Source organism: Dasypus novemcinctus, chromosome 2 (assembly GCF_030445035.2).
Source record: "Dasypus novemcinctus isolate mDasNov1 chromosome 2, mDasNov1.1.hap2, whole genome shotgun sequence".
Classification (NCBI taxonomy): domain Eukaryota; kingdom Metazoa; phylum Chordata; class Mammalia; order Cingulata; family Dasypodidae; genus Dasypus; species Dasypus novemcinctus.
This window is the reverse complement of record NC_080674.1, coordinates 138,866,172-138,892,555: the sequence shown is the minus strand read 5'-3', so window position 1 is coordinate 138,892,555 and position 26,384 is coordinate 138,866,172. Positions and strand designations below refer to the sequence as shown.

The window sequence follows — 26,384 nt, the reverse complement described above, 5'->3', positions numbered from 1 at the left end:
AGTAATAATAGACAATTTTTTATTAGGTTGTAGCTTTACAGAAAAATCATGCATAAACTACAGAGTTCTCATATACCATCCTATTATTATTACCTTGCATTAGTGTAGTACATTTGTTACCCATTGATGAAATAGCATTTTTATAATTGTACCATTAATATTAACTATAGTCCATGTTTACATTTGGGTTCACTGTATAGTACAGCCCTGTGTTTTGTTTTAATTTTTATTCTAGTAACGTGCATACAGCCTAAAATTTCCCCTTTTAACCACATTCAAATATATAATCCAGTGCTATTAATTATATTCACAATGTTATGCTACCATCACCACAATACATTACCAAAACTTTTCCAACATCCCAAATAGAAAAACACTGTAAAATTTAAGTGTTAACTCCCCATATCCTACCCTCACCCCTGGTAACCTATATTCTAGTTTCTGACTCTATAGTTTGCTTATTCTACTTATTTCATGTAAATGAGATTGTTGGAGAAAAACAGCGCTCACTGGGATATGGAGACTGATATGACCAAGGCAGAGAATTTGTTGAGAAGCTCTCCCAGTGGAGGGGGTATGAAGAACAGACTTCAGCCCACTCCTGGAAGCGGGAGGATTTGAATTTAAACAGAACTTTCCAAGGCAGGGAAATGATAGTTGATGGGAAGGGGTCAAGGGTTCAAGTGATGTGCAGGGGCCAATAGGGAGCCCTGGAGGTGAAAATTTTCCCTTGTATGGCTAGAGGGTAGTGGGTTAGGGAGTTAGGTTTTCTTGGAATGCTAGAGGAGTGGGTGTTTCTTTGATCTGTAGGGAGTAAAGTGTTTCTTTATCTCCCTCTGATATGAAGGTAGTGAAGGTCTCCATCTCCCTTTACTCTCGTCTCTGTGTGGTTTCTTTGTTTAACCTGTGGGGAAGTGCTGTGCCCTTAGATACATAGGCTTATGGGGGAGCGGGCTAGTCTTTTCCCAATGTATATCAGGGGGAACTGAGCTACAGCTTGTTAATTATTGCAAACCTCTAACAGAGATTATACAATATTTGTCCATTTTTGTCTGCTTGTTTCACTCAACATCGTATCTTCAAAGTTCATGCATGTTGTCCATGTATCAGGACTTCATTCCTTTTTATGGCCGAATAATGTTCCATTGTATGTATAGACAACATTTTGTTTATCCATTCATCTGTTGCTTCCAACTTTTGGCAATTGTGAATAATGGCACCATGAACATTGGTGTGCAACTATCGCTCTGAGTCCTTGCTTTCAGTTCTTTTGGGTATATACCTAGAAATGGGATTTCCAGGTCATATGGTAATTCTACACTTAACTTTCTGAGGAACCACCAAAATGTATTCCACAACAACTGTGTTAGTCAGCCAAAGGGGTGCTGATGCAAAATACCAGAAATTGATTGGTTTTTATAAAGGGTATTTATTTGGGGTGGGAGCTTACAGATATCAGGCCATAAAGCATAAGTTTCTTCCCTCACCAAAGTCTATTTTCACATGTCAGAGCAAGATGGCTGCTGATGTCTGCCAGGGTTCAGACTTCCTGGGTTCCTCCCATCCAGGGTCTTGCTTCTCTTTGGGTTCAACGTTCCTTTCTTCCCAGGGCTTGCTTCTTCCTGGTCTCAGTGTTCCTCTCTTTCTGGGACTGCATTTTCTTTCCTCTGTGGGCTTACTTCCCTGGGCTCCAACTTAAGGCATGAAACCCATTACTTAACTCAGCATGAAACTCCAACATCAAAATCCCTCACATCAAAAGATCCAACTCTATCCTTTGCATGCCTTTTATCTGTGAGTCCCTACCCACCAAGGGGTGGGGATTCAACACCCTAATGATGAGACCCAATCAAAGCCCTAATCAAATCTCAGTCATGCCTAGTAATAGACAAGATTACAAACATAATCCATTATCTGTTTTTGGAATTCATAACTATATCAAACTGCTACAGCAACTGTACCATTTCACATTCTCACCAACAATGAATGTGCCTATTTCTCCACATTCTTTCCAACACTTGTAATTTTCTGATTTATTTAAAGAGTAACTATTCTAATGGATGTGAAATGGTATCTCATTGTGGTTTTGTTTTGCATTTCCCTAATGGCTAAGGATGTTGAGCATCGTTGCATGTGCTTTTTGGCCATTTGTGTGTCTTCTTTGGGGATATATCTTATTCAAGTCTTTTGCCCATTTTTAATTGGGTTGTTTGTATTTTTGCTGTTGAGTTATAAGTCTGCTGTATAAATTTTGGATATGAAACCCTTATCGGATATGTAGTTTCCAAATATTTTCTCCCATTGTGTAGTTTTCTTTTTACTTTCATCATAAAGTCCTCTGATGCACACAAGTATAATTTTGATGCGGTCCCATTTATCTTTTTTTTTGTTGTTGTTGTTTATGCTTTTGATGTAAAATATAAGAAACCAATTGCCTAATACAAGATCCTGAAGTTGTTTCCCTACATTTTCTTCTAGGAATTTGACAGTTATGGTTCTTATATTTATGTCTTTAACTTGTTTTGAGTTAATTTTACATATGATATAAGGTAGGGATCCACCTTCTTTTTTTTTTTTTTTGCATATGGAGATCCAGTTTGCCAAGCACCATTTTTTGAAGCAACTCTTCTTTCCCAATTGAGTGGTCTTTGCCTCCTTGTCAAAAATCAGTTGGCCATAAACTGATTCTGAACTCTCAATTCAATTCCATTGGGCAGATCTTGTCCTTGTGCCACTACCACACTGTTTTGATTATTGTGGCTTTGTAGTATGTTTTAAGATCAAGAAGTGTGAGTCCTCCAAATTCATTCTTCTCTTTCAAGATGGCTTTGGCTATCAGGGCTTTCACCCTTCCATATAAATTTGATGATTGGCTTTTCCACTTTTTTAAAGAAGGCTTTCCATCTCATATTTCTTCCTTCCAACTTTTATGGCCTTCATTACCTCCTTATTGGAGATCCTATTGATATAGCACAAAAACTCCCATTCCATGTCTGTCTTAAATGCTCAGTACTCTACAATCTCTGGCTGAAAGATGGTGTAATTGACATTGAACTTGCTGATGCCCTTGAAGGATGCCTCCCTACAGATGCTGCCACTGTCTGTGTTGATGCCAGACAGGGTGAGGAGGTGAATGGGCTCCAGGATGCAAGGATACTGAACATCATCCATGGTATATTTCTTGAAGTTCTGCTTGGAATGGATCTTCTCCACCCCGGTGACATGACTGGGAGGAAACTTGGACAGGAAAAGGGTTGACTTCCTGGAGTCAATGTCAGCCATCCATAGCAGCCTGGTTTGGTGATGCCAAAGCCCCAATGAAAAAAGGACTCCTGGTGGAAGAGGACCCTGGTGTGGTGCAATAGCACTGTGTCACTTCCTTGCCCTGTAACAGTATGCTCTGCACAATCAAGCTAGGTGGCACTGCTGTGTTCTTCCCCAGATGCTCACACAGACACTGCCAGTACAGGTTAAACAATGCCAGCGGCACCTTCAGGGTCTTGTTACCCAGCCAGAATGAGGGTCCCCCAGTCACTGCCATGTTGGCCCAGCAACAGCATCACCTCAGCTTTTTTGAAATCTTGGAATGTCTTAATCTTGCCCTCATTTTTAAAAGAAAGCCTTGCTAAATATAAAATTCCTTATTGACTGTTGTTTTCTTTCAGCAATTTAAATATTTTCACCCAGTGCCTTCTTGCCTCTGATGTGAAATCAGCACTTAATCTAACTGGGACTCCCTTGTGCATAACACGTAGCTTTTCTCTTGCGGTTTTCAGAACTCTTTCATTGTCTTTTGCATTTTTTCAGCTTTATCAATATGTGATGGCATATTTTCCTTCAAGTTTTTCTTGTTTGGTGTCCCTTGGGCTTCTTGCTAAATTTGGAAGGTTTTCTGTCATTATTTCTTTGACTATTCCTTCTGCCCCTTTCTTTCTTTTCCATCTGGGACTTTCATAATGCCGATATTTGTATGCTTGTTGGTATACTAGCTATTGGTATACTAGCTATTTTCACTTTTTATAATTCTTTTTACTTTCTGCTTCTCAGCCTGACTCATTTCAAATATCTTGACTTCAAGTTTGCTGGTTCTTCCTTCTACCAGATCCAAGCTGATGTTGAAACTCTGCTGGGAATTTTCCTTTACATGGGCTATTATTTCCTACTTCTTTGTTTGTCTTTTACTCTTTCATTGCACACTTTACCTTTAAATATTTTAATATTAACTCTGCGATATATGCCCTAAGATGTCTGCTTCTTGATTTTATAACCTTAGCTGATGATACGACAAAGATTTTTCTTGAGCTTCAGCTCTCCTATTAGGAAGGTCTTCCCAAGGTAAATACAGTATGCATGATTTTCCCTGCCTTTCTAGACTTGTGTCTTATCCTGTGCTTTTGCTTGTTAATTCTTTTGGAGTTCCCCTGTAAACCTTTGCTCCTCTCCCATCTGCCTCAATTGTTTCTTATCCTGCTTTCAGCTGCTTTTGCCTGGAGGACAAATTCTGGAAATGGGAAATGCTGGATAGTTTCCCAAGGCACTCTTTCCCTACAAATCAAGGTCAAGGACCTACAAAGGGAGCACCAACTCACTCTATACTGCCCTGGAGAGGGAATGAGGGAGGGACCAAGAAGGTCTCCAGGTGTTTTTCCATGGCTCCCCAAAGCTGTGCTTTTTTTTTTTTTTTTTAAGTACAGGGGCCATGGATTGAACCCAGGACCTTGTATGTGGGAAGGTGGGAAGCCTGAAGCCTGGGCTCAACCAGTAAGCCACATCGGCTCCCCTGAGTTGATTTTTTTTGTTCGTTTGCTTGGTTTGGGGAGTTTTATTTTTTTTGTTTTTTTTTTTTAGGAGGCAATGGGAACTGAACCTGGGACCTCCCAAGTGGGAAGGAGGTGCTCAACTGCTTGTGCCATATCCACTCCCACTATGCTTTTCTTGACTTGGCAGCTGCCCAGCAAACACAACCCTTCAGTTCTCTTCCACAGCTCTGAGGAAGCCTACCAACTTTAAGTCTCCTCTGCTCCCTTTGTCCAGGTCGGGTTGGAACAATGGTTGGCCTAGAGCCAGGCCTCCAGCCATCCAAAGTAGTTCATCAAAAGCAGTGATCAGTGGCCGTATTGGTGCCCCCTCCCCCCACTCCCCATGGATCTTAGGGAGGTAGATTTTTACTGTCCTCTCTGGCACCAGCAAGCTATGTCAGGGGTGGGACCCCACTGCTGCCTGCAACAAGAGTAGAGGATGGGAATTTACTGATATTTACCACAGTTTACCAGCCCCTTCCTCCCATTGCTTCCTTTGATACTATTCAGTGTTCTGCTGGACTCTGGAGTTTTCAAATAGTTGATTCAGATAGTTCCTGCCTGTTTAATTGTTGTCCTGGTGAAGGGGCTGATTCCTGGAGCTTCCTACTCTGCCATCTTCCCATATCTCAACTCTCCTATGTTTACTTTGTATTTTATTGATTTACGCTCTTATCTTATGAACTACTTCCATCTATTTTCTTGAGCTTTTCTTTTTGTTTATTTAACTCCTAGTTGGGAGTTTAATTCAATTTTCAGTTCTTTTGTCTATTATGTTCATTGAAGGTTATATACATTTCTAAATACTTGTTTAGCTGCATCCCACAAGTTTGATATTTTAAATTTTCAGTATTTAGGTTTAAATATTTTTAAGTTACCCTTATGATTTCTCCTTTGGCCTAGAAGTTACTTAAAGTGCAGATTTATTTCATTTCCAAGTTATGGAGATTTTAATTTATATGCTTGTTTTTCACTTCTAACTTAATAGCATTGTGGTCAGAAAACATGGTTCATACATAGTATTGATGTGGGCTATGGGTGGAAGGCTCTTTGTCTCTTCAGAGATAACCTAAGCTGTTTGACTTGTGGGTGTGGAACGGTAAGAGGCTGCAGTCCTGCCCTTAGGAACAATGGCAACTGGCTCCAGTCCCAGGAAACAGTTTAACAATGCAAGGGCTATAAACTTTAAGTATTTAGGGGAAATGCAAAAACCAAATATGCTAAAAGCTTATCTAGAATATCTAGAGTCCATGCTAAAAGCTTACCTAAAATGTGGAAGATATATATGCTAATTGAAGCCTATTGAAAACTAAAACAAAGGAACCATTTGGCCTTTCCTCTCTGTATAAAAAACGTTTAAAAATCTTGTTCAGGGCTCGGGATTCAAACAGAAAGCTCCCGAGTCTGCCGGCCGTCAATAAACCATTTTTCCTTCTCAAAATCATTCCTGAGTCCTGGCCTCTCTATACTCATATAATTAAACTTCTCTCAAATTCTACAACAGTATGGCTTCTTTGAAATTTGTTGATAGATGTATTACAGCTCTAGTACATGTTGAATTTTTTAAGTGTTTCATTTGCTTTTAAAAGAATGTTTATTCTCTATTCATTGGGCAAAGAGTTTCTATATATGTTAATTAAATCAAATGTGTTAATTTGTTTTTCAATTTTCTATATTTTTCATAATATTTTGTCTGTTTAAATCATCAGTAATGAAAGGAAATGTGTTGAAATTCCACTATTATGTTGACCAATTTTTCATTTTCTTCCTGCGAGTCCATCAATTTTTGCTTTGTATATTTCAAAGCTATTTTATTGGTTCTGTATAAGTTTAAAATTATTAATTTTTTGGTGACTAGAATCTGTTTTCATTATTTAGTGAGCCTCTTTATTCCTAATTATGTTTTTATCTCGATTCTATTCTGTTTGGCATAAATATAGCAATCTCACCTTTCTTTATATATTTGCTTAGTATTTCTTTTTCTGCCTTTATTTTCAAACTTCCTATATCCATTTGTTTTAAGTAGGTCTTTTGTAAATAACTGGTTCTCCCTCCCTCCACCACCACAGACACAGTCTGGCAGTCTCTCTTAACTATCAAGTATAATCCATTTATACGTAGTTTCTTTATTAATAAATGTTAACTTGTTTCTGCCACTTTAATTTTTATTTCTTTTTGTCCTATTATTCTTCTTTGCTTCCTTTTTCTTTATTTCTTTAATTTTATTTGATTTATTTAAAAAATTGTGTTACTTTTTTATTCCATAACTTTTTCTCTGCTGATTTGGAATTTATACTCTATTTCTATTCACAGTGTGGTTACTCTTGAAATTTTATCAGGTATATTTAATAAGGTCTAAAATACTAACTCAACTCCCTTCTTGAAAAAATATAAGGTCCTTGAAATACTTTCTAAGTCCAGTCATACCTTCCCAATTTGTATATTTCGTTTCATAGTATTTTGGCTCTATCCTTTTTTTATTAACAACATTATTTCAAAGTCACAAAAATTAAAGAACAGAAAAAGGCAGCTCAACAAGTTATGGAAACATTACTCCTAAAGAGTTCTTTTTCAGGCACTTTTAGCTCATCTAATTCTGTTAAATCAGTTGTTCCTTTATTGTTCAGAAAGATAGATAGATGAACACAGATTAGTTAAATGAACTAGTGAAAGTCTCCTTGTCAGTGGAAAGAAATGAAGAAGAGAAAAAATTCTTATCTCACATCATCAAACCCTATATTCTTTCTTTTAACCTTCAAAATTAAATTAGTAGTACCAACTTTGCTTTTACTATAAAAACATTGCAATGTTGTTAACTATAGTCCATAAATTATATTGGTTATATTTTCCCCATGTATCACCACATTCTTAACACCCTGTAGTAGAAGTACATTCCATATATTTATATTATTAATCACAATCCTCATCTACTTCCAAAATCATTGTTATATATTCCCAATATTATCTTCCAGCTATCCTCCAACAGTAATCTTCCTGGACTACTCATTTCAGCCACAATTATATCCATAAATCAACAGTGTTTGTTACATTCATTATAATGTGTTACCATCAAGTCCAACCATTACCACATATTTATGTTTGACTTTATTAAATATTCTACATATATCTAGCATCCTCTCTCCCTTCTTATCCCATATTCCATCTCCTACAATTCACAGTCCATGAGACCATACAATATTCGTCCTTTTGTATCTGGCTTATTTTATTCAACATAATACCCTCAAGGTCAGCTTATCCAATTCTACAAAGAAGGATATTGGAATTTTTATCAGGACTGTGTTAAATCTGTAGAGCAGTTTGGGTAGAATTGACATCTTAATTATATTTAGTCTTCCAACCATGAACATGAATACCCTTCCATTTAGTTAGATCATCATTGGTTTCTTTTTTTTTTAGTTAGGCCAAAACTGACTTTTTTTAAGAACATTTTTTAAAAAGATTTATTTTTTATTTCTTTCTTTCTCCTTCCCCCCGCCCCCTGCCCCACCCCACTTATCTGTTCTCTGTGTCCATTTGCTGTGTGTTCTTCTGTGACTGCTTCTATCCTTATCAGTGGCACCGGGAATCTGGGTTTGTTTTTGGTGCATCATCTTGCTGTGTCAGCTCTCCGTGTGTGCAGTGCCATTCTTGAGCAGGTTGGACTTTCTTTCATACTGGGCGGCTCTCCTTACGGGGCGCACTCCTTGCGCGTGGGGCTCCCCTACTTGGGGGCACCCCTGTGTCGTACAGCACTCCTTACACACATCAGCACTGTGCATGGGGCAGCTCCACACGGGTCAAGGTGGCCCAGGGTTTGAACCGTGGACCTCCCATGTGGTAGGTGGACACCCTATCCATTGGGCCAAGTCCGCTTCCCATCATTGGTTTCTTTTAGCAGTGTTTTATAGATTTCTGAATACAGGTCCATTGTGTTCTTGATTAAATTTATTCCTAAATATTTGATTCTTTTAGTTGCTATTATAAATCAGTTTTTTCTGACTTCCTCCTCAGATTGCTCATTAGTATTGTATAGAAATCCTATTGATTTTTGTGGGTTAATTTTGTATCCTGCCACATTCCTGAAATTATCTAAAGTTCTATTAGGTTTTTTTGTGGCTATTTTGGGATTTTCTAAGTATAGGGTCATATCATCAGCAAACAATGAAAGTTTTACTTCTTCCTTTCCTATTTGGGTGCCCTTTATTTGATTTGCTACTCTCACTGCTCTAGCTAGAACTTCTTAGCACAATATTCAATAACAGTGGAGTGAGTGGGCATCCTTGTCTTGTTCCTAATCTCAGTGGGAAAGCTTTCAATCTTTTGCCATTAAGTACAATGTTAGCTTTGGGTGTTTCATATCTGCACAATATCATATTGGGAAAGTTTCCTTCTATTCCTATCTTTCAGAGTGTTCTTCTCAAGAAAGGATGTTTTATTTTGTCAAATGCCTTTTCTGCATCATTTGAAAAGCTTATGTGATTTTTCTTCTTCAATTTATTAATGTGGTGTATTACACTGGTTGATTTTCTTACGTTGACCCACCCTTGCATACCTGGCATAAATACCACTTGGCTGTGATGAATAGGTTTTTTGATGTATTTTTGGATTTGGTTAGCAAGTATTTGAGAATTTTTGCATACATATTCATTAAAGAAATTGGTCTGTAATATTCTTTCTTTGTAATGTACTTATTTGGTTTTGGTATTAAGGTGATGTTAGTTTCATAGAATGAGTTTGATAGTGTTCCTTCCTGTTCAATTTTTTTAAAGAGTTTGAGTAAAATTGGTATTAGATCTTTAAATGATTGGTAGAAGTCAAGTGTGAAGGCTGGGGAGGTTTTTGAGGACTGTATAAATTTCTTTACTTGTGATTGGTTTGTTGAGGTCTTCTGTTTCTTCTAGGATCATTGTGGTTTGTTCATGTGTTTCTAGAAATTTGTCCATTTGATCAGTGTTTGCAAGTTTGTTGACATACTATTGTTCAAAGTATCCTCTTATGATCTCTTTTATTTCTTCTGGGTCAGTGGTAAGTCACCCTTCTCACTTCTGATTTTATTTATTTGCATCTTCTTTTTTTCTTTGTTAATCTAGCTAAGGGTTTATCAATTTTGTTCATCATTTTAAAGAACTAACTTTTAGTTCTGTTGATTTTCTCTACTGTTTTTTTTTTCTCCATTTCATTTATTTTTGCTCCAATCTTTCTTTCTTTCTGCTTGCTTTGCTGTTCTTTTTCTAATTCTTCCAAGTATGCAGATAGGTCTTTGATTTTAACTCTTCTTTTTTAATAAAAGCATTGAGGGCTATAAATTTCCCTCTCAGTCCTGCCTTTGCTATATCCAATAAGTTTGGGTATGTTGCGTTCTCATTTTCATTTGTCTTGAGGTATTTACTGATTTCCCTTGTAATGTCTTCTTTAACCCACTGATTATTTAAGAATGTATTGTTTAATCTCCATATATTTGTAGATTTTCCCTTTTTCTGCTTGTTATTGATTTCCAACTTAATTCCATTATGATCAGAGTAATTGTTTTGTATAATTTCATTGTTTTTAAATTTAATGAGATTTGACTTAGATCCCAACATGGTCGATCCTGAAGAAAGATCCATAAGCACTTCAGAAGAATGTATATCCTGCTGTTCTGGGGTGTAATGCTCTATAAATGTCTATTATATCTAGTTCATTTATCATATTGTGTGTTTCCTTATTTATCCTCTGTCAAGATGTTCTATGTAATGCTGAGAATGGAGTGTTGAAGTCTCCATCTATTATTATAGAGATGTTTATTTCTCCCTTCAGTTTTGCCAATGTTTGTCTCAGGTATTTTGGGGCACCTATGTTAGGTGCATAAATATATTTACTATTTTTATTTCTTCTCAGTGAATTGTCCCTTTTATTAATATATCTTTTCAAGGGCTCTCTCCCTTGTCTTTTCCTACCAGGCTATAATACACCTTGTAATATCTCTTGTAGTTTCAGCTTTTGGTAACATAGTCTCTTAGTTTTTGTTTGTCTATAAAGAATTTTAACTCCCCTTCATTTCTAAAGGATAGTTTTGCAGATGAAGAATTCTGGGCTGGCAGTTTTTCTGTTTCAGTCCCTTAAATATACCATACCACTGCCTTCTAACCTCCTTGGTTTCTAAAGAGAGATTGGCACTTAGTTTTATCAAGGCTTCCTTGTAAGTAATACATTTGGTTTTCTCTTATGGCTCCCAAAATCTTCTCTTTATCTTTGGCCTTTGACAATCTGAATAGTAGATGTCTTAGGGTAGGTCTATTAGGATTTATTCTGTTTCAGGTACATTGTTCTTCTTGAATTGGTATTCATATCTTTCATAAGAATTGGAAAATTTTCAGTCAGTATTTCCTCAAATATTCTTTCTACCCCTTTTCCTTTCTCTTCTCCTTCTGGGACACCTATAATGTGTATGTCTGTGCATTTCATGTTGTCATTCAATTGCCCAAGACCCATTCAATTTTTGCATTCTTTTGTCTGTCTCCTATCTTTTCAATTTCAGAGGTCCTACCTTTGAATTCACTTACTCATTTTTCTAACATTCAAGTCTGCTGTTATATGCCTCTAATGTATTTTTTAACAAATAAAATTTATTGATACATATTAATAAAGCATAAATCCACCCAAAGTGTACAACATTGGTATTTGGTATAATCACATAGTTGTGCATTCATCATTTCAATCAATATTAAAGAATTTTCATTATTCCAATAATAATAATAATTTAAATAAACCAAAAAACTCATCACCTCTTGATCTCTCTATGCCATCCCTGCTGTACATAGCTGCTATTTTGTTTCTATCTCTCTAGTTTATTTGTATTTATATTTTGTAAAAACAGTCTTATATATGCAATATTAACCATATTCATATTTCCAGCGAGGTTTCATTATGTTTTACAGTCCCATGTTACATTTTTTAACTTTCCTTCTGGTAATATACATGTCCTTAGACTTTCCCTTTCAACCACTTATTATATCCATATAATAGCTCTGCTAGTTAAAAACACTATAATTTGCTTTCACTCTATTCATTTCCAAAGATTTACAAACAACCTTTTTACCAGTTCTGCACAGTTAACCATTAGTTTTCCATTTTCTACCCTCTTTCTATTTTTTGGTGACCTTTATTCTAATTATTAACTCCATGTGTTTATATAGTATATTTACTTTATATTAGTGCAATCATACAGTATTTTTCCTTTCTTTAATGTATTTTTATTCTCATCCATTGTGTCATTCATTCCAATAAGCTCTGTTACTTTTTTACAGGCCTTCAAATTGTTCCTTATGCTTAGTGTCATCTTAATATCTCTTATTTCTTTAGTTATATTTTTCCTCATCTCCTTAAATTGATTAAGGAGGTTTGTTTGAACATCATGTATTAGTTGTATTAAATCCTGAGTCTCATCTAGATTCTTGGCTTGCTTCTTTGAGTGGGCCATATCATCCTGTTTCTTAGTGTGACTTATCTTTTGTGGACACCTAGGCATCTGCTTATGTTGATGATTTTGCTCTCTTGATCAATTTTTCTCTCTTGCCTAGTGGTTTTATTTCATAGCTCTTCTTTGACTTTTAGTTTAATTTTTTCTAAAACTTCAATATTGCTCTGTTTAAGTAGTCAAAACTGTGACAGGGAGCTGTTAATGAGGCCCAACCAGGTCTACCATACCTGGGAAAGAATCAGGTGAGACCAGCCTCTCTTCCTTCACTTTCCTGGCTGGCCAGCAAATGGCATTCCTCAGCAAACGCTTCCACAGCTGTGAATCCTCCAATTTCCACTAACTCTTCTGAGCTAGTGATTTTTGGTAGTTACATTCACTAAAGAAAAACCACAGTCAGCCCTCCTCTGCACCCTCCCTTTTTCTAGTAGGAATCTGTCCTTCCCCTCTCCATTGGCCACTCAGCTATAGACTTTACTGAAGCTGTTGCCTTGGGGGTGAGGGATATTCCTGTATAGTCTCGTACATAATCAATGGTTTCCTTATCAATTTAGTACTTCCTTTGCTGTTGTTATTACAGTATTTTAGGAGGGGTGAAATGTATTTCATTCATGATTTTCTACCAGGAACCATTGGCTGAATCTTGAAAGACAATTCTGACACTGATCATTTATTTGCTTGATCTTAGTTGATAGATATCCCATGGAACTAAATTGGGCTTCTTATTCTCCTGAGAGGATTTGTATCAGTTCCTACTATAAGTACTATAGCTGGGCAGGGTATCAATCTAGAATCACTTTAGCCTTCTTTAAGGATTCTGGCTTAGAGACGGAATCTCAGGTCCAACCTTCCTTTCTTCCTTCTGCCCAATTTATAGGGTCCTTGACTGAACCAGTCTCTGTGATCAGAATCATGGAATATTTTGATTAGCTTGGTTAGGTCATGTGGCCACCCTTGGTGGCCCCTGCTGTTATTAGCCCTACCTGATTCATAAGGAAGGGAGGGGAGGGAGTAGGTTGGTAGAGTGGGCAGATTCTCCCAAGAAAACGTAAGAATACTAGTACTGGAAGAATTGAAAATGAATGCTGGGCAGGAAAATAGCAAATGTCCATCATAGACAATTACATGAATTTTATAGTTGAAGAAGTTTCTTGTATAGACTTTTATTTAAATTTGGAGGAGCCCTTGATAAACACATATCTCTACTTTTGAGTTGGAAGAAACTAGAGTTGTCATTTCTGAAAGATAAGGTATTTCTTTATTCTATCAAGAATTCTATCAAGACTATCTTCTTGATGAGAAATTATCAAAATTAGCAGAGTTGGGAAATCAAGGAACTCTAATTTTTAATTACATTTAAATTTGTGTTTTAACTCAATAAATCATGCAAACTTTCTTTCCCACTTTGGAGTGCTTGAATCTCAGCTTCACCATTACTAGTCTCTGACATTAAGTCTGCTATCCAACCTCTCTGAACCAAAGTTTCCTCATTTAGAGAATGGAGATAATATAATCTGCCCTGCCTTACGAGTATTAAATAAACAAATGTTTTAAAGCAAATTAGTTTGCTTTTAGAGTTATATAAGCATTAAATAAATGCTTGCTATTAATACTGACAAGATTTGAATATTGAGACTACTTACTTTGCTTTAGAAATAAAACATCATATGACTGTAACACCTTGACGAAATTGTATCTCTGTTTTTTGGGTTTTTTTTCAGGTTCCTTCAGATATGTCAGATATATGTTGTATTATTAAAGCATCACCAGGAACTAGACAAGTGAAAATTAAAGGTGTTACTGTAAAGAAGAAATATTCTCCTTTAAGAGATATTCCTCAAGGTAATGTAGCATGAATTCAGAACTTACTTTTTGGGTGATATAAAACATTTTTTCATTATAACCCTTTTATGTATATAGGAAATTCAGTTATAAATTATTTTCTGACAGTTCTTGCATAAAGACAAATGGTAAAATTACAAAATTTCACAACCTGATTAAAATATTTTTTGAAAGATAAAAATTTCATTGATTTAAAATATCTTTAACTTGAGTACCTTCTCTTGTAAGTATTTAGGATTTAGTGTCCTTTGCATTTTATTTTCAGTAATATTCTTTTTAAAGATATGGAAATGGGTTTTTTTTGTTTTTTTTTTAAGATTTTCTAAAAATTTATTTCTCTCCCCTTCCTCCTGTCCCCCAGTTGTCTGCTCTCTGTGTCCATTCACGGTGTGTTCTTCTCTGTCTGCTTGTATTGTTGTCAGCAGCACCGGGAATCTGTCTCTTTTGGTTGCATCATCTTGCTGCGTAAGGTTTCCTGTGTGTGCGGCCCCACTCCTGGGCAGGCTGCACTTTTATTTTTTGGGGGCTGGGCGGCTCTCCTTACGGGACACACCCCTTGTGCATGGGGCTCCCCTAAGCGGGGGACACCCCTGTATGGCGGGGCACTCCTTGCACACATCAGCACTGCATGTGGCCAGCTTCACCACACAGGTCAGAAAGTCCTAGGTTTGAACCTTGGACCTCCCATGTGGTAGGCAGACGCTCTATCCATTGAGCCAAATCCACTTCCCTGGAAATGTTTTTAAATTCACAGACATTGTCAGGTACTGCCTCTGTGAAATGCACTGTGCTAACCATATATCTCATTTATTTGTCACTACAACTTTATGATAGGCCAATTGGTATTATCCCCATTTTACTTATTAAGAATCTGAGGCTTAGATTAGTATGCAGTTTGTCCCACAACATACCACTAGCAAGTGGTGAGAGGGATTCATTCTTTCAAGGCTTCTAACTCTAGGTTTAGATTTTTCGATTCTCCTATCATTGTATTTTAGGAAGAATGTTTAATTATTCTTTAGCACTGTGGAACCTTTCATGACTAAGCAACCGGTAAAGCAATTAAAATGTAAAGACTATGTATAAACCAATCAACACTTTTGATCCTTGTCCCCATTTCCTACACAGAGTCTGCCTTGAACATCTAATTCCATAGAATCTCTTTTAAGTTTCTTGAATATTTAATTCAGTGCTGCTCGTCTGACACTTAATAATATACTGCTATGTGATATAATATACAATACTGCCTTTTCATGTGCTTTAGGTTATGAAGTTTTCAAGGACAAAGGCCACAAAATAGTTTTCTTTCTATCTTTGATAATACTACCATGGTGATAAGGAGTAGTAGATGCCCAAACTTTAATTGAAAATAGACTCATTTGTTGAATAAATGAATCAAAATATCTTGACCAAACTTGATTAGTTCATTAATCTTAAGAATGTATAAAAGTTGCTTCATGTGAATTTTCATGAAAGTGAAACATATTTTTAGGGTCTGTAGTTACAGTTTTGAAAATTTTTTAGTTAAAGAAAAATAATTGACTTGTTCATGAATTTTCAAGGTTTATTTGAGAACAGACAGATGGCTGGCTGTCAGCTATGGAGAACTTTGGCTGGATAATTTTTTAACATTCCTCACTTTTTAACAGCTACGTCACTATGCAGTAGCCTGTACTTCTCTTGAAAATACTTTCACCCAAGCAGTGAAGTATGTATAGTAATTCTTTACAAATATTTTAAAAGTCTTTATCTTCACTACTAGATTGATTCTCTATTGTTCTTGTATCCTGATAGCCATTCTGTTATTGTGTGTATCAATTAGGGTTTGACCTGAGAAACAGAACCACAATTAGTGATTTGATATGAGGGACTTATCATAGAGATTTGATGGTGACTAAGTCTACGGAAGGCTCTTGTTGCCTCTGAATCTGATGGTGGGCCTGAAGGCCAGCAGGATCAGCAGTGGGGAAGAAAAGTTGCATGTGAAATGGGAGGAAGATCAACGACAAACTGGAACATGAAAAAAATTGGTACATTAGTGATGTATAGAAGTTGCTGGTACCATTTATCATAATGTTGCACGTGTACATTTCAGAGAAGCTAAAGGAGAAGATCTGGTGAGAGCAGGAAGATGTTTAGTCCAACTGCTGTCCTATGCCAGTAAAGTGAACCAGAATATTAGTGATTATATGCATAAACTTCAGCAGCCCCACACCAACCTTCTGAGTGTAAATGACTGCTATTTCACTTCCTTCTCCTAAATTTCGCACAAATTTCTCTTGTGGCTAACCCTAACTGAGGACCTTAAACAAAACAGTTCTGGAGAATAACGTTCCAGGTTAGCTAAAAAAATCACACAGTGAGAAGCCACTGTGTCTTAGCAGATCCTTATAAAGGCATTTTATAAAGGGCACATCTTTGGTGCTCTAGGATCTTGCTGTTTAAAGAGCTTCCAGTATTTCTAAAAAATATTTTGTCTTCCTGTCCTAAGTGGGGAATCAAGAAAACTGCAAAGTGTGTCTTCCAAGCTGCAGAGTTCTCCATTTTTTTTAGCTTTCCTTTTTTGTTGGTTGCTAGAAAGTTCTATGAAAATTTTCCACTTTCCTTTAATTCTAGTAGTTCTAATTCTGATGAATAGTTGAGAAATATTTTGCAAAAATCACTAAATTCTATGTTACTATGTTAACCTTAAATAAGAATCCCACATTTTTGGCAAACTATTGAGGCTTATCATGTTTAAGATGACCTACTTATGGGATGTGACAATAATTATATGTAACCATAAAATTTTAAGTGATTAATGAATCCAATTCAATGTTCGGTTTTAAAAATGAAATTTATGTTTTGTCAATTTTTTTTTCTGAGAGAATTTGATTAAATTCATTCCCTAAGTATATAAAGACCATCTCCCCCTCAGTTTTCCCCTCCATGTATAATCAACCACTAAGAATAGTTGATTCTCTTGAATTTGCTCCTTTCTCCCATCCCATCTGCTACTATTTTTGTCAAATACATCATGTCTTTCACCTGGACTATTATAATGGTGGTCATTTTTTAAAACACTAATCTTACCTCCATAATCCTTTTCTTGGTACCATGTACTTGAAGAAGCTGCCAGTGTGTGATCTTCTTTCATACATGAATTTGATGTCATTCACCTGCTGCAAACTCTTCAAAGTCTCTGCATTACCCATAGAATTAAGTTCTGAGTGCTCTATATCATGTTCAGAGCCCTCCATGGTTTTAACACATTATTTCTCTTTCAACCTCTTCCTCCTCTCTAAATAATAATGTGCTTCCTTCTGCTTCATACTGTCATACTTTCTTCAAGCTGTCATACCTTCAGTTTAAGATGTCCTTTCTTCTTTTTCTACATTGTGAACCCTATTTCTCTTTTAGGACTAATTCAAATATCATTGTCTCCAAGAAGATTTTCTTGACTCCACCCTAATAACTTTTGTGTTATTTACCACTTTCTTGTATATTGCCAGTGACCCATATACATTTGTCTGTTTAGTCATTCATTCAACAAATATTTATTAAGTACCTACCAAATGCCTATCACTATCAATGGGATGAACAAAGTAGATATATCTCCCTTCATTCTTGGAACTTATGTTTTAGGCAGGCGATATGAAAGATAACAAGAAAGTATATAATCCATTGGCTTTCCCTTTTCACTTTTGCACATGGTTATCCAATTATCTCAACACCATTTGTTAAAGACTTATCATGGCTTCTGACCAACCAAGATGGCAATGCAAGACACTACAAGTTTCCATTCCCCCAAAGAATCTTTGAAAAACTAGCAAATACTGGTAGCACCATCTTCTTCTGAACTCTAGAAAAGTGTTAAAAGTGTTATAATAACTGGGTATGGGCAGAATCAAGAATTCAACTTAAAAATGGTAGGTAAGTTCTGGTCAACTAAGATAGCAATGTAAGACACTCCAGGGTTCTATTTTCCCACATTATCTTTGAATAACTCAAAAAATTAGTAAAAATCTCATCTTCCTTTGAGCTCCAGAAAACAGCTAAAGCATTGCAGTAACTGGGTGTGTGCTGAATCAGTAAACCACAGCTTAATTTAAACCCAGTAAGAGAAGCTTGTGATGCCTTTGCTGGCCCAACTCCCAACCCCTCCCCAACATAGTATAGAACCACCTTTTCCTCCCATTCTGGATCCCTGGCTCTGTTCCAGAGGGAGCAGAGCAACTCCTATGTGCATACTGGGGTACTGTTTGTGCCAGTACATTGGGTAACAGTCTGAGAGACTGAACTGGGAATGTCATCTCAGGCTGACCCTCTCAGCACCTCAGGCAGAAGCAGCTTACTGATAGCTAAAGCAGTATAAGAAACAAGTAGGCCAAAGTGGCCTGGAGTTAAAGCAGCCTGCTCTAAGTCATGTAATAGGGAAGAGAGTCTATTTCCTAGGGAGTAGAGTGAATATTAGAATTTTTGTAAATAGGGAATACCTATGTAGAAGCCCAGGACATGACTCAGTAAAAAGAGAGGACCTTGCATTTCACATTCATCTCAGACTGATCTTCTTGATATGAGGGCTAAACTCAGAGAGTACCAGCCAATGCATAGCCAATTTTAAAAGACTGTGAAAGGGTTTATTTGCATTTGTTTGTTTTTGCTAGCTCCTGGCACTCAAAGAAATCACTGTCCATATCACCAACTCAATATAAACTTAAGTAACAGAGAGCTTGGGGACTAGATCACAGAGTTAACACTTGCAATATTTAAGGTAGAGTGTGCAGCTAATGATAAGACAAACAAAGAAACAGGAAATGATGGACCATCCAAAGGAACAAGATAAAAATCCAGAAACCATCAACGAAGATGATCAGTGTTTGGGCATACAAGACAAAGACTTAAAAAAAAATAATTCAATATGCTCAAGGAGATAGAAAAAACATGGAGAAAGAACTACAGGATATCAGGAAAACAATGAAGAAACAATATGAGAATCTCACAAAAAGATAAAAAGATAGAGATTTTAAAAAGGAACCAAACAGAACTATTTGTGTTGAAGACCACAGTAACAGAAATGAAAAATCCTCACCAGATTAGAGCTGGCAGAAGAACGAATCAGTGAACTGGAAGACAAGACAATTGAAAAGGGTCAGGCTGAAGAACAGAAAGAAAAAAAGAATTAATAAAGGCAAACAGAGACTAAGAAACCTATTGGACATCAACCATACCAATATATGCATTATAGGAGTCCCAGAAGAAGAAAATGAGAAAGGAGCAGAAGGAATATTTAAAGAAGTAAAGGCAGAAAACTCCCCCAAATGTAACAGAAGACACAGATATGCATATTCAACAAGTCCAATGAACCCCAAACAGGGTAAACTCAAAGTAAAAGTAAATCATACCTAGATACATACTAGTCAAACTGTCAAATAATGATGAAGAGAGGCTTTAGAAAACTGCAAGAGAAAAACAATGTGTTATGTATAAACATGCCCCAATAAGAGTAAATGGAAATTTTTCATCAGAAGCCATGAAGGCAAAATGGCAATGTGATGAAATATCTAAAGTGCTGAGAGAAAACAATTGCCAACCAAGAATTTTATATCCAGTGAGAGTCTGTTTCTAAAATGAGGGAGAAATTAAGACATTCCCAGATAAACGAAATCTGAGGAATTTCATCGCCACTAGACTTTCCCTACAAGCCCTACTAAAGGGAATTCTTCCCATTGAAAGGAACAGACACTGGACAGTAGACTGATGCAGCATAAAGAAATAAAGATGACCATTCAGGTCATTATAAATATCAGTATTATTATATTGTGTGACTGTTATTTGTTGTGGGTTTGTTTGTTTGTTTTTGGTAATTCCACTTTTACTTTTTACAGCTTCAAAAATGCAAACACATAAGAAGGTATGATAAATCTATGATTTTAGGCATAATATATATAAAGATATTAAGAAATACAGCAAAGCAGTGGGGGGAATATGGGTATAGGAACAAGTATGTGTATGCTATAGAAGTTAAGTTGGTATCAAATCAAACATGACTGTTGTAAATTTAGGCTGTTAAATTTAAAACTCATGTTCAAAAATATATATGGAAAATATATCCAGAAAGGAAAGAGAAGGGACTCAAAGTGGTACAAAGCAAACAAATAAATATGAAATAAACATTAACAGAATAATTGAGAGGCAAAAAGGTATAAGCTTCCAAAGACCAGACAGTAAAATAGGAGAATGAAGTCCTGCATAATCAGTACTGACTTTAAATGTAAAAGTATTAAACTCTGCAGTCAAAAGGCAGAAATTGACAGAAATAATTAAAAAACATGACACAACTATTGTCTGCAAGAGAGTCACCTTAAATTCAAAGATACAAGTAGGTTGAAAGCCAGAGGATGGAAAAAGATTTACCATACAAGTAGTAGCCAAAGAGAGCTGGAATAGTTATACTAACACAGATAACATAGACTTTAAGTCAAAAACAGTCATGAGGGACAAAGGCAGTCATTATATACTAAATGATCAATAATAAGAGAACAGTCCTACAAGAAAATGTAACCATTGTAAGTGTATATATGTAAATATATACATATATGTACATAACAAAAAGCCCCCAAATATATGAAGCAACACTGACAGATTTGAAGGAAGAAACTGATGATTTTATGTTAATAGTAGGAGACTATGGTATACCATTTTCAATAATGGAGAGATCATCTTGTCAGAATATAAATAAGGAAGTACAAGACTTCCTTATACTCTAAACCAGGGGTTCTTAACAAAGGCTCCATGACCTTGAATTGAAATTCAAAAGAACGTTGTATTTGTGGGGATGTGTTGGTGTGGGTGTGATATATTTGTTGAGTAATACCCAGTATAGTGTGTACTTATTATGGGGTCTGTGGTTTTTTTACCTGACTGGCAAAGGGGTCTGGGAACAAAAACGGTTAAGAACTCCTGCTCTAAACCAACTAGACCTAACAGATATATATAGAACTCTTCACTCTACAAAAAAAAAATGCATTCTTCTCAAGTGCACATGAATCATTCTCCAGGAGAGACCCTATGTTAGGCCACAGGACAAGTCTCAATAAATTAAAAAATATTGAAATCATACAATGTTTATTTTCTGACCCCAACAGAATGAAGCTAGAAATAAGTAACAGAGGAAGAAATGGAAATTTCAGAAGTATGTGGAAGTTAAACAACATACCCTTGAACAACCAAGGAGTTAAAGAGGAAATTAGAGACCAAATTAGGAAATATCTTGAAGTAAATGACAATGAAATTATAACAGCTAGAACTTATAGGATGCAGTGAAGACAGTGCTGAGAGATGAATTTATAGTTATAAATGCTTACAATAAAAAAGAAGTAAGACTTCAGATCAGAGACCTAACCTCAAAATTGGAAGAGGTAAAAGAAGAGCAGGACTTCTGGAAAGATGGTGGACTAGAAAGACAAGGGACTCTCTTCTCTCCCAGAAAAACAGCTAGAGAACAGGTAGAAATGGCCTGGAAATAAATCTTCTAGGGTTTAGAACACAGGGGGAGGCTAGAGACTGCCCAGAGGAGAAAGAGGCAAAGGAAAAGAATCACGACTGCAAAACTGTGAGTTAAAAGCTGCAAATGCAAATGCCAACATCCTCCCCCACATTACAGACACTGAAATTCCCAGGTCTTGGGGCTGGGGGCTACAGACAAAGGGAGCACCAGGGATCCACCTCCCCAGGAAAGGGAAGAGAGAGGGACACAGCCTAAAGCTGACTCAACTTTTGCCCCACAAATTTGGTCTGCTGTGTCCAACGAGCCTGTCCAGGCCAGGTGGGGCCATGCCATTGTTGGTCTTGGGAGCAGGCACAGGACTAAAGAGATTGGACCCTCTCATTCTCCCACTCTACTGACTGGGACTTATTGAGGATGCAGAGGGAAATTAAATCACTTCCTACCCATGAAAAGGGAGTAGGCTGCCAACCAAGGTTGAAGAAATGACTCTGATCTGGTTCATGTTGAAAGAAAGACATACTTACCAGACATTGAACTCAGAGGGTTGTCAAAGTGCCATCTGCTGGCAGACCAAGGAAGTGCAAGGAGGAAATGAAAAGTAAATAAGATTTTTTCCAGCCCTTACAGCCTCCCTCCCCAAGGGCTAGGAAGTGGGTCTGCAAACCATTACTGGGTCAGGACTAATGCCTAGATTTGAGCAAATAACAGGGACCATCCTAAAGACCCAGAACAGGTTGAACCAAGAATACAAGAACAATTATACACAGCCTCCCACCACTAAAACCCTATGAAATAGAGAAATTAAGCATCTGAGTAAACTTGCAACCCTAATCAGATGCCTAGACATCAGCAAAAAATTATAAGCCACACTAAGAAAGTGGAAGAAATGTCCAAGGAAAGAATATATAAAAGCCCTGGAAGAGATGCAGGGTTTGAGACAACTAGTCAACAAAAGGTACACAAATTTCCAAAATCAATTAATGAGTTGAAAGACAATATGGGGAAGCAGAGTTGGCTCAATAGATAGAGCGTCTGCCTACCACATGGGAGGTCCAGGGTTCAAACCCACGGCCTCTTGACCAATGTGATGAGCTGACCCATGTACAGTGCTGATGCATGCAAGGAGTGCCATGCCGTGCCATGCAGGGATGTCCCCCATGTAGGGGAGCCCCATGCACAAGGAGTGTGCCCCGTCAGGAGAGCAGCCCAGCACAAAAAAAGTGCAGCCTGCCCAGGAGTGGCATCGCACACACAGAGAGCTGATGCAGCAAGATGACTCAACGAAAAGAGACACAGATTCTTGGTGCCACTGACAAGAATATATGCATATACAGAAGAACACACAACAAATGGAAACAGAGAGCAGATAACTGGGGGAGGGGGGGAAGGGGGGAGAAATAAATAAAAAATAAATCTTAAAAAAAAAAAGTACTAAATCCCATCCACAACTTCTCTAATTTGAAAAAAATTACAGTCATTGAAAAAAAAAACATGTGGCAGACTTGGCCCAGTGGTTAAGGCGTCCATCTACCACATGGGAGGTCCATGGTTCAAACCCCAGGCCTCCTTGACCCGTGTGGAGCTGGCCCATGCGCGGTGCTGATGCGCGCCAGGAGTGCCCTGCCATGCAGAGGTGTCCCTGCATAGGGGAGCCCCATGCTCAAGGAGTGCACCCCGTAAGGAGAGCTGCTTAGCATGAAAGAAAGTGCAGCCTGTCTAAGAATGGTGCCACCCACACGGAGAGCTGACACAACAACAAAAAAAGAAACACAGATTCCCGTGCCACTGACAACAAAGAAAACACAGCAGATAGACACAAAGAACAGACAACCGGGGGGAGGGGGGTGAGAGAAATTATTAAATAAATAAATCTTTAAAAAAAAAACACTTAAAAAAGACAAAAATTTTAAATAAAAAAGGAAAGGCGATATGGCTAAAGAAATAAAGGACATCAAGAGACAGTGAGGTGACTTTAAAATGCTGTTTGACCTAAAGTAAGGGGGAAATGGAAAGGAGAAATGAGTTTATATGGCTACGAGTTTCTAAAAAAGAGTCTGGAGGCTGGCAGAAGGTTTGCCCTCATGCACAACTGAGCAGAGTCAGAGAGACAGATAAAGCAGATACAACCCCCAGATATTGGTTCCTTTGAGGGCTAAAGAGACCCATGGGAGTTATGGTCATGGCCGATGGGGTTAACTACCAGGGCAGATGGCCCCTCTTTGGAAATGGTGTTTATGTGTGATGAATCTGGACTCAGATGGGATCTCCCTTCATAAGACTTTCATGCTAATGTGCTGGAGGTGCAGTTAATGTTGGGGTTTAAGATATATTTAGGGGATTTGAATCTCTGGACTGACAATGTGATAGCCAGATCCTGAGCCTCAACAGACTCCAGCACCTACAATCTGATTTATTGGACTTACCACACTCAGCTAAGATGGAGTTGAAGAAGGACAACCACCACACCATGGAGCCTAGAGTGATTACAACTGAAAATGGGAGGATTGCATCCAGCATCCAGGTGGAATCTGAGCCTCCTCTTGACATAGAGGTGCAATGGACACAACCAATCCAATGTCCACATAGAAGAGGTGGCATTGGATTGGGAAAAGTGGACATAATGGACAAAGGGTATGGGGAAAGGCAGGAAGAGATGAGAGGTGGAGGCGTCTTCGGGACATGGAGCTGCCCTGGATGGTGCTTCAGAGGTAATCACCGGACATTGTAAATCCTCACAGGGCCCACTTGATGGACTAGAGGAGAGTATGGGCCATGATGTGAACCAATGTATATGAGGTGCAGAGGTGCCCAAAAATGTACTTACCAAATCCAATGGATGTGTCATGATGATGGGAACGAGTGTTGTTGGGGGGGGGGGGAGAGGGGGGGGTGGGGGGGTGGGGTTGAATGGGACCTCACATATATATTTTTAATGTAATATTATTACAAAGTCAATAAAAAATAAAAAAATTAAAAAAAAAATAGAAAAAAAAAAAAAAAGAGACAATGAGGGAAGAGGATATGGCTCAAGTAAAGCCTTCGCCTACCATATGGGAGGACCTGGGTTTGATCTCTGGGGCCTCCTGGTGAAAAAAAAGAGAAAGCATGACTGCACAGCAAGCCAGTGCCTATGTGGTGAGCTGAGTGCCCACACAGTGAGCCAAGTGACCATGTGGTAAGCCAAGTGCCTGTGCAGTGAACTAGGTGACCACATGGGTGCATGCATGGCAAGCCGAGTGCCCATGTGGTGAACTGAGTGCCCACATGAGTGCTGCACAGTGAGCCAAGTGCCTGCACTGTGAGCCAAGTGCCTCCACAAATGCCTGTGTGGCAAGCTGAGTGCCCACATGGTGAGCAAGTGCCCGCACAGCGAACCAGTGCCCATGTGGTGAGCCAGTGCCCACACAAGTGAGTCTCGCAGCAAGATGATGATGCAACAAAAGAGAGACAAAGGGGAGAGTCAAGGCAAAGCCCAGCAGAGACCAGGAACTGAGGTGGTGCAATTGACAGGGAACCTCTCCCCACATCAGAAGTCCTCAGGATCAAATCCCAGTGAATCATAGAGATGAAAGGTGAGGAAAAAAAATTGTATATAGAAAAAGAAGGCAATGAGTAGGCACGAGGAAGAATTTGAAAACCTGAATAAAAAATTAACAGAGCTCATGGGAATGAAAAATGAAATACATGAGCATGAAAACACATTAGAAGGATACAACAGAAGACTCAAAATGATAGAAGAAAGAATAAGTGAAACCAAAGACAGAACAGGTGAAATTGAAGAAATTGAAAGGCTCAGGGAGCTGAATGATAACACAAAACACAGCAACATATGTGTCATGGGAGTTCCAGAAGAAGAAGAGAAGGGAAAGGGGGTAGAAAGAGTATTTGACTGAAAATTTCACAACTCTCATTAAAGAATTGAACTTACATGTCCAAGAAGTGCAGTATACCCCAATCAGAATAAATGTGAATAGGCCTACTCCAAGATACATACTATGCAGCATGTCAAACCTCAAAGATAAAGAGAAAATTCTGAGAGCGACAAGGGAGAAATAAGCCAGCTCATACAAGGAGCACCCATAAGACAGTGCAGATGTATCATCAGAAACCAGGGAGGTGAGAAGACAGTGGTATAATACAATTAGCATACTAAAAGAGAAAAACTACCAGCCAAGAATTCTTTATCCAGCAAAATTGCCCTTCAAATATAAAGGTGAGTATAAAATATTTAAAAAATAAACAGAAACTAAGAGAGTTCATAAAAAAGAATCCACATTTGTAGAAAATATTAAAGGAAGCTTTAGAGCCTGAAAGAAAAAGACATTTGAGAGAGAGACTTGGAGGAGAGTATAGAAGAAAGAATAGCAGAAAGGGTAACGAAAGAGTAAAGAGACAGACAAAAATAAGATATGACATATGAAAACCAAAGAATAAAATGGTAGAAGTAAATAATGCATTTAAAAGTAATATAATTGAATGTGTATGGATTAAAATCTCCAGCCAAAATATATAGGCTGACAGAATGGATAAAAACCATGAGTCATACGTATGCTGCTTACAAGAAACTTGCCTTAGAAACAGGGATACAAACTGGCTGAAAGTGAAGATTGGGAAAAGATACTCCATGCAAATAGTAAACAAAGAGAGCAGGGGTACCTATATTAGTACTGGGAAAACAGACTTTAAACACAAAAATGTATCAGAGATACAGAAGGCCATTATATATTAATAAAAGGAACAATCTTCCAGGAAGAAATAATGCTCATCAATATCTATGCACCTAACAAGGGTGCCCCAA

General features: G+C 37.6%; 1 protein-coding gene across 1 annotated transcript in view; it reads left to right on the top strand.

Moving 5' to 3' along the window:
• Positions 1–26,384, top strand: part of MEIKIN (meiotic kinetochore factor) — a 175,149-nt gene that overhangs the window by 128,110 nt on the left and 20,655 nt on the right. The window contains exon 12 of the mRNA XM_058278131.1: positions 13,977–14,097. Coding sequence (XP_058134114.1) covers positions 13,977–14,097 — 121 coding nt within the window. The remainder of the gene's footprint in view (positions 1–13,976; positions 14,098–26,384) is intronic.